At 56.4% G+C, this 8,896-nt stretch overlaps 1 protein-coding gene across 1 annotated transcript; it reads right to left on the bottom strand.

Annotated features, from left to right (window-relative positions):
- Nucleotides 1–873: 873 nt before the first annotated feature.
- ENO2 (enolase 2) lies at nt 874–8,856 on the bottom strand. The gene is made up of 12 exons (XM_037068194.1): nt 8,767–8,856; nt 7,593–7,692; nt 6,875–6,970; nt 6,663–6,721; nt 6,290–6,359; nt 5,703–5,836; nt 5,257–5,479; nt 3,992–4,189; nt 3,122–3,323; nt 2,262–2,370; nt 2,042–2,100; nt 874–1,768 (listed from the first exon to the last, which is right to left on the bottom strand). Exons 2-12 carry the CDS (start codon nt 7,675–7,677, stop codon nt 1,699–1,701), a joined length of 1,305 nt encoding a protein of 434 aa, XP_036924089.1. The 5' UTR covers nt 7,678–7,692; nt 8,767–8,856; the 3' UTR covers nt 874–1,698.
- Between the last annotated feature and the right edge of the window lie 40 nt (nt 8,857–8,896).

An 8,896-nucleotide genomic window follows, 5' to 3' on the forward strand; every position in this document is an offset into this window, starting at 1 on the left:
GAGCTGGACAGGATAGCAGAGGAAGTCCAGGGCCAGAACTCTGAGTAGAAACAGTGGGAGGCCCACAAAGGGAACAACCTTGAAATTCCTCCCACCCCCCCCCCACCCCCTTTAAGCTACTCTCCAGCGTGGTGTCCTGCGGAACCTTGCCTCCCTCTAGTGGCCACAGCTTTCCACAGCCCCTAGTATCCAAAGTACTGAAATGGGTTGTTGCCCCTGCTCGGTTTCTGGATTCCTACCTCAATGCTGGGGCTCCACAGGAGCTGAAGAGTTGTGTGTCTCCAGCCACACGCTGGCACCCTCCTTGAAGGCTGACCCAACGGGAGGGAGTGGAGCCTGTTGAGTAGCTCAGGCCCTGAATCTTCAGTTTGCCGGAGGACTGTTTCCTCCGGCCCTCCTCTCCATCCCCCAGTACCATTCTTCCCTCTCTGGTCCCCCACTGTGCAGGGAGTAGTGGCCATGCAATGCTGTTCCATCCCAGAAGCAGACAGGTTTGTCTGCGAGAGCCCCAATAGGGGAGCTGCTCTAGTTCACAGATTTATACCTTCTTTGGTCAAGGCCCTTTGGGAACCTGAAAACACTTTGGACACCTGTTCCCCAAAAGGCACATAAGCACATTTTTTATAAGTTTAGGAATTCTTGCACCATTTTAAGAACTCCTAATTCACCTGGGGCCAAGCTTGCTGCTGAGAAGAAGGGGGCAAGGCGGACGGGGTAGGCAGTGCCACCTCCTGCCATCTTTGTTCTGTTTGTCTTCCTCCTCCAGTGTGTGTGCCCTCCCCAGTTCTGCTGTCCAGTGTCGTGACTGCCTTCCCGGTGCTCCGCCTTCTCTCCCCTCACACGGACTGCAGTGAGACTCCTCAGACACAACAATGCACTGTGATTCAGACTTTAATGGTGGTGCTCATTTCAGTGCCACCGAAGTGGGGAACGTGGCACAGGGAGTGAGGCATTGCTCTGGTGCAGCTGGAGGAGGAACAGGGAAGGTAGAGCTGGGAAGAGCCCCCAGGTGAACAGCCCCACCTCTGGCCCCAGCCGGGTTTCAGTGAGGGGCTGGTACACACAAAGGAACCACCAGCAGGGCCCTTTTCTGTTAGCCTTGGCATTCTAGCAAGACTTCCCATCCAGGCCATCTCAGAATCTACAGCCACATGGAATACAGACACTAGTGCCCCCACTTCCAGTCAGGCCAGTTTTTAGCCCTGGAGTTATGGGGAAATGATTAATTAATTAACAGGATGAATGAAAATAAATAAACAAACAAACAATACACTAAAACCTTAGGCCAGGCACAACCAGCAGCCAGCACCTCCTTCACCTCAGCACCGCACAGCACGCCTGGCTCTTCTGCGACATGGAGAACACATGGAACCAACACAGAGCACGAGCGATGCGTGGTCCCTCTCCAAACACCTCAGCCACCAGCCCTGATGCTCCCATCACAGACCCTGCTCATTCTTCCTTGGACCCCCGTGTAATCCTCGGTCCTGTGGCCAGTCTTCGAGGAGACATAACAGGAAGGAAGGGGAAGTGAAGAGTGTGGAACCAGAGGGGGAAGCAGAGACAGCAGGGGCGGTACAAGCCCGGGAGCAGTGCAGGGGGTCAGCTGGGGTGTCCGAAGTGCAATATCACAGAGCAGGACAGGAAGGGGCTCCAGGATGGTGGGAGGGGGTCCAAGTCTCCAGGCAGGTAGAGGGATCACAGCACGCTGGGATTGCGGAAATTGTGTCCTGCGAAGCGAGCTTCATCTCCCAGCTCTTCCTCGATTCTGAGAGAGATGAGCCGGAAAGGAAAAGTCAAGTAGGTGGTTGTAGGAGGCCCTGGTTCTCCAGGCGCCTCACAACACCTGCTCCTGTGGCCTGGCCCCAGCACGGGCATTCCCTGGCTTTCCCACATGACCTGCAGGACTCATTCATCAGGCCACCAGTCAACCCATCTTTCAATCTTTTCTGGATATGTACTGGCCAGAGCACTGGAGAGGGGACAGTGGGCAAACAGCTTTTACCCCTAAGCCCTGGCTCCCATCCCCAGGTTCCCTCACCTCATGAGCTGGTTGTACTTAGCCAGACGTTCAGAACGGCACGGGGCACCAGTCTTGATCTGAAACATCCAGAGAGACAAGCAGCTCAGTGGCTGCCCCTTCATTCCTTGAAAGGAAACTTATACTCCCTTGAAATTCCCAACACCTTCAAACATCTGGAAGAAGACACCCACCTGAGCCTAGAACCCACCAATTGCACAACGATCTCCTTTGCACTCACCTGACCTGTGCACAGCCCCACCACCAGGTCCGAGATGAACGTGTCCTCAGTCTCTCCTGAGCGATGACTCACCATGACCCCCCAGCCATTCTCCTGGGCCAGTTTGCACCTGTATGGGTACACCAGCACTGACCCTGGGCACCAGCCCCTCACCCTGGTCACCCTCTTCCCAGCCCCAACGTTGGTCTGTGTTAAGAAATAATCTGGGCCCTGGCTGGTGTTGCTCAGTGGATTGAGCATGGGCCTGCAAACCAAAGGATCACAGTTCGATTCCCAGTCAGGGCACATGCCTGGGTTGCAGGCCAGTTCCTAGCAGGGGCCAGTTCCCAGCAGGAGACGCACGAGAAGCAACCATACATTGATATCCATACACTGATATTTCTCTCCCTCTCTCCTTCCCTTCCCTTCTAAAGATAAGTAAATAAAATCTAAAAAATAAATTAATTAAATCAAAAAAAGAAACAATCTGACCCTGCCTGGTATGGCTCAGTGGATTGAGCACTGGCCTGCAAACCGAAAGGTCACCTGTTTGGTAGTCCTTCAGGGCATGTGGGCCCTGCTCTTGCTCATTAAGTTTCTCTCCCTCTTTCTCCCACCCTTCCCCTCTCTCTAAAAACAAACAAACAAATAAATAAAATGGAGAAACTTGGGCTCCTCCCTTAAAGAAGGAAAATATCTGGAGGGCAGCTGCGTGGGAGGGGAGCAGAGCATCAGTGATGGAGAGAGCAGAACTGAGGGCTCTGAAGGCGACTCCAGGTTCCCTGTTCTCTTCAGCGTCAACAGACAGGATTAGGCTTACAGCCCTTGCACGAGGGGTCCTGAGAAACGGGCTCAGCAGGAGAGAACCAGGAGGCACTCACGCTTGGATGGCTTCAGTGACCGAACCAATCTGGTTGACCTTGAGCAGCAGACAGTTGCAGGCCTTTTCTTCCACGGCCCGCTCGATACGCTTTGGGTTGGTCACTGTCAGGTCATCACCCACAATCTGTATCCCTACATTGGCTGTGAACTTCGACCAGGCAGCCCAATCATCCTGGTCGAAGGGGTCTTCAATGGAGACCACTGCAGGGAGAGTGGTGAAGGGGCTGTTGACCCTCCCTGGGACTCTGCACCAGGCAGGCACGATTCCCTGAAATGGCCGATTCCCCCGGCTAACTGAGCCTGCCCCTCTTGCTTCCCCTGTCCCCAAATATGCCTGCCCTAACTGATCCTTACTTTGATTCATTTATAAAGCTTTCAGAAAACAAGGGTTCAGAATCTCTCTCACAATCTATCTGCATTTCCATATTCTCACAACTAGGCAGCCCTTCCTCATTACTAATCAAAATCCTTCATTCTGCAATTTATATCTGGAGCCTTTGGTAGACCTGAAGGCTAATTCAGTTCCTCATCAGCCTCTGTTCACACATCACTTCCGGATCCGTTCAGCACCCCCAATTTTATCCATCAAAAATACTGAAATGTGCTTGTTCCCTGCCAGGTCCAGTCATGCTCTCAACATCCCTGGTTTCTTCCAAAGCCTTCCCCATGATCCCAGTAGCTTCAGAGCACATGACTTGAATCAGAATCCAAAGCACATGGAGCGGATCCATCACAGGTAACCGTACACTTACACTACATACAAAGCCGTGGCTCTGCAGGAGGCTTCCTCATCCCATCCCCCTCCCGGGCACCTGAGTCAGCACCCAATAAGGTCCCCTGCCCTCTCCCATACCCCGCCTTGCTCTCACCAGGATAGTCCCTGACAAAGTCCTGGTAGAGGGAGCCCAGCTGGTCCCCAGTGATGTATCGGGAAGGGTCAGCAGGAGACTTGAAATCCAAGTCGTATTTGCCATCACGATAAAACTCTGAGGCAGCAACATCCATACCAATGACGATCTTTTCCGTGTAGCCCGCCTTGTCAATGGCTTCCTTCACCAGTTCCAAGGCTAGAGGTGAAACACAGATTATTAGCAGGAAGGGCAGATAAGGGAGAATGGGGGAAAGAACGAGATTAAGGGCAGTGGCAGAGGGCTTGCTGTGGAGACATGGCTAAGGTTCTCGCTGGCGTTATCCTCAGGTCTGGAAGGAGTAGGCCATCTTCCAGGAAGGCAGAGGAGTGGACTTATATTAATAAAAGTGCTTTTTTAATAGCTATCATTTATTGAGGGCTAACTATGTCACCTAAGTACTCCACATATATGATCTCACACAATGAGCCCTGGCTGGTGTGGCTCAGTGGATTGAGCACCAGCTTGCAAACCAAAGGCTCAGTGGTTCAATTCCCAGCCAGCGCATATGCCTGGGTTGCAGGCCAGGTCCCCAGCAGGGAGCATGTGAGAGCCAACTGATCAATGTTTCCCTCCCTTCCCTCTCTCTAAAAATAAACAGACAAAGTCTTCAATCTTCACAATGATGCTATGAAGTAGATACTGCTGTTACTATTCCCATCTACAGATAAGAAAGACAAAGCATGAAGAAAATAAGTGAGAAAGATCACCAGCCAGTAAGTCTTCAAGTCAAGATTCAAACGCAGGCAGTTTGGCCCCAGAACCTTAACTCTTAGCCACTGTGGTATTGCTTCTATTCACTATGCAGTTCCTCCCAGGGCAGGGAAAAGTTAAAGATCCTTGAGGCCTCAGAAGTCGGGGTGAGATGGGATAGATTTGAAATAGATTACCTGGAGTTTGGTGTGTCTCATCAAACTTGAGAACCCTTTGGAGTTAAAGGCTGGGGTGGATCCCGCAGGTGACCCAGATGGCCTTCCAGCTCTCCCAGGAGCTCTGGGGAGAACTTATAGTTGCTAAGGAACCTGGCTGGGCAGTTAGGACTGTTCTTCCAGGCCTGCATGTGAACTTGGCAGGCCCTCTGGAAGCCACTCCAAGAAGTGGCACCTCTGAGAGCTAGCAGGAGTCAAGGAGCACCCACCCGTACTCCTCAGGATGTGGTGAAGCACGCGCCCCCCACCCCTACTCCACCAATGGCCCAGAGCTGGGAGCAGGGCTCCATGTCTCACCTTCACTGTTCTCCAGGATATTGGGGGCAAAGCCACCCTCGTCTCCCACATTGGTGGCATCCTTGCCATACTTGTCCTTGATGACCCCCTTGAGTGTGTGGTAGACCTCCGCCCCAAGTCGCATGGCATCACGAAAGCTCTCCGCGCCCACTGGGAGGATCATGAACTCCTGCATGGCCAGCTTGTTGCCGGCATGAGAGCCACCATTGATCACATTGAAGGCCTGGTAGCCACAGGACAGAAAAACCACTGAGCATTTTCCTTTCCACCCCTGAGAGTGTTCACCCAAGATCCCACATTTCCCCCAGCTCCCCAGACTCTGAGCCTCACGTCCCCATCCTTTCTCTTTAGTCGCCCCAATTCCCTCGCCTTCCATTTGTCTTCACAAGGTTCCATGCACCCCTGCCCCCACCCTGGGAGAGGCGCAGACACAGCGTGGTGCTCACCGGCACAGGCAGGATGAGGTCTGAGTTCCCAGCCAGCTGAGCAATGTGGCGATATAAGGGCAATTCCCGCTCAGCTGCCCCTGCCTTACACACGGCCAGAGACACACCCAGGATGGCATTGGCGCCAAACTTGGCTGGGAGATTGTAGAGAAAAGCACTGAGCAAAAACGTCCCCTATGTAGCCCTTGCCTCCACCTACACTCCTCAAAGGAGCCAGGAAAGGAGACCCCCTCCTCCCCCCTCTCCTGCAACATCTCATCCATTTTCCCCTGAAATAGCAGGTCAGTTGAGGGGAGGGGACAGGAAAGGGCAGCGAGCTGCACATACTTCTAAACATCCCAAGATCAGGCTGTCTCGTAGCTGCCAACCCCCTTCTCTCCATGCTGCAAAGTTCTTTCTCTGTCAGATGTCCCTCCCCCCACCACCACTGCAGTTAAACTCCTCTTCTGTCTGATTCTGGGGGCGGATGGAAGCCTTTCCCAGCCCCCACAACGCTGGCCCCCTCGGTTCTCTGGCTATTCCATACATCCCCATCCTCAGCCTCCCCACTTTTTCCTTGCCGCGCCCCCCTGCCCCCCGCTGCTTACATTTGTTCTCAGTCCCGTCCAACTGCAACATCAGATTGTCCAGCTTCTCCTGCTCCACCACTGAGAGACCCTGCGGGCAGACCCACCATCACACAGGGCCACAATGGAGCTGGGCCCTCAGACACAGGGCCCCCCTTCACACAGGCTCACATCCGGCCAGGGTCCAACCCGGTTCTTGTGAAGTGGCCTGTCGGGACCTGGGGACCTGAACCCCCACTGGAGCAGAGAACAGTAAGGGGTCATATTCCCACCCTTCCCTTGGTAACCATGACTCCCAAGGGGTGGGCCTTTCTCCCCCCTCTCCCTCCTCCCTTGACCCAGGATGCCTTCCAGGACCCTGGCCCTGCCTCCCCCAGCAAAGAGTGAGCCTCACTGAGCTGATGAGGGCTGGCGCAATGATGGTGTTGATGTGGTCCACTGCCTTCAGGACACCTGGGGAAAGGCAAAGAGGCCAGGCTGGGTCAGGCCAGGAGGGGCCAGAAGAGAACAGGCGGGAAGGGAATGCAAGCAGAGGCTTGGGGACTGAGTGAGGTAGGAGTATAAAGATGAGGGGTGAGAGAGCTTGGAGAAGAGAGAGGGCCTCACCTTTGCCTAAGTAACGCTGTTTGTCCCCATCCCTTAGCTCCAGGGCCTCATAGATCCCAGTGGAGGCCCCACTGGGCACCGCAGCCCTGAAAAGACCTGGGAGAGGAACATAGAGTGAGGAGGAAGAGGGAAAGACAGCACAGGGACCAGGGGTCCTATTAGCACTCCAGGTCTGAACTCCTGTCTATCACATCCAGCCCTCTTCCCATACAGCTCCTAACACACAGACACACACAAAGATACACACTGCTCCCTCATACACACACATACAGACACACACTGCTTCCTAACACACAGCTCCCTAATACACACATGCACAGTGCTCCCTGACACACATGCACATAATGCAGCTCCCTAATATACAACTATGTTCATACATACGCTGCTCCCTAATGCACACAAGCTCACACAAAGGCAGATGCACAAGCAAAGGCCTCCTCCTCTGCCCCACTGAGGCACTGAAGTCCTGTGTTCACAAACAGGCAGCAGCAGGGCACGCATCACACACTGAACTAGCACGCAGAGGCCTGTGTATCCTCGCTCCCCCCGACAACGGGACCCAATCCCCACAATCCAGGCTGTGAGCCTGGCCCAGCACCTCACCCCCGCTGGGGATCAAGGAAACTTCCCATCCCAGGCCTGGACAAACCCAGCGCTGGCGGGTGCGGTTGCGGTGGGGGTTGAGGGGCTGTGTTCTGGTCCAGGCCCCGCTCAGTACCTTTGGCCGTGTGGAGATCCACCTCCACGGTGGGGTTTCCACGGGAGTCCAAGATCTCCCGGGCCCAGATCTTCTCTATCGACATGATGGCTGGGATCTCCTTGGGTGGAAGGGAAGTGAGGAGAAAGGTAAGAGGCTTAGAGGGGCGGAGCCTGAAATCAGTGGGAGGGGCCAGAGGCTGGGATGGATGGGAAAGAGGTTACTGCAGTGGGTGGGGGTGGGGGTGGGGGTGGGGAGGAGCAGGCTGCTGCGGTCGGCCGTGGAGGCTGTAGAAGGGTTTCCCCCCACCCCTGCCTCGGGGAGAGGAGAAGGTCACTGCAGTGAGGAAGGGGAGGTCACTGCAGTGGGAGGCGGGTGACACCCAGCGTCGAGGTGGGAGGACACCGCAGTGAGGAGTCGAGGGTCCCGGCAGGGGTTCCCTGGTCCCCCTAGCCGCTTCGGCAGCCAGCCGGTGAGGTTCCCCCAGATTTTCCCCGAGCGGAATGGCTGCCAGGTGTGCCTTTCTCGCTGAAGCCAAGAAGAGGATGGGTAGTCTGAACAGCCCAAGCCTTTCCTGCAGAGCCCCCCCACCTCCATCCCACCCAAGTCAACACGCAGTCCCCACGCCCAGGCCCCGGGCCCCGTCTGCACAGACGCGCAGCAGAGAAGTCAGGCGAGGGTCCTGGGAGAGGCTCGGGGTCCCGGGTTTCGCCGGGGAAGGGAGGGGGAGGCGGCAGGGTAGGGCCGGTCCTCCAGCTGCCGCCGGACAAATTCCCCGCTCGCCGCCCCGAGCGGGCGACGTGGGGCGCAGTGGGAGAGAGGCAGAAGCCCGGGGATGCTGAGGGAGGGTGAGAGCAGCCATCTCCCCAGATGCAAATCCAAGAGGACGTGCCGGGATAAAAACGCACGGCCGGGGGTGACCCCGAACTTCGTGTCGACAGAACCCGAGGCGGAGCGGAGCGTGGGGAGGGGGGAGGCCAGGGTGCAGGGCTGGCGCCCAAATGAGGAGAGGGTGACAGCCAGAAACCCGGACGAGCGGTCGGTGCGGGCGGGGAAGGAGGGCTCGGGGGAGGCGCGGGTGACAGCAGGTGCGCAGCGCCCGGGGGAGAGATGCGCGCGGGCCCAGGTAGCGGGGCGGGGGCGGGGCGGCGAGCGGATGCGCCAGAGGGGTGCTGGGGCCCGGTCGGGGCTTCACCTCGGGGCTGCAGGCTCAGGCGGCGGCGGCGGCAGTGTCAGCGGCGGCGGCGGCGCAGAGCGAGCGGGAGTGGCGGCGGCGACTGCGGCTCCCCGGCGGGCGGCGGTCGGGGGAGGCGCCGATAGGGCCG

Source organism: Sturnira hondurensis, unplaced genomic scaffold, assembly GCF_014824575.4.
Source record: "Sturnira hondurensis isolate 20B ecotype Veracruz unplaced genomic scaffold, ASM1482457v3 Scaffold0017436, whole genome shotgun sequence".
NCBI lineage: Eukaryota > Metazoa > Chordata > Mammalia > Chiroptera > Phyllostomidae > Sturnira > Sturnira hondurensis.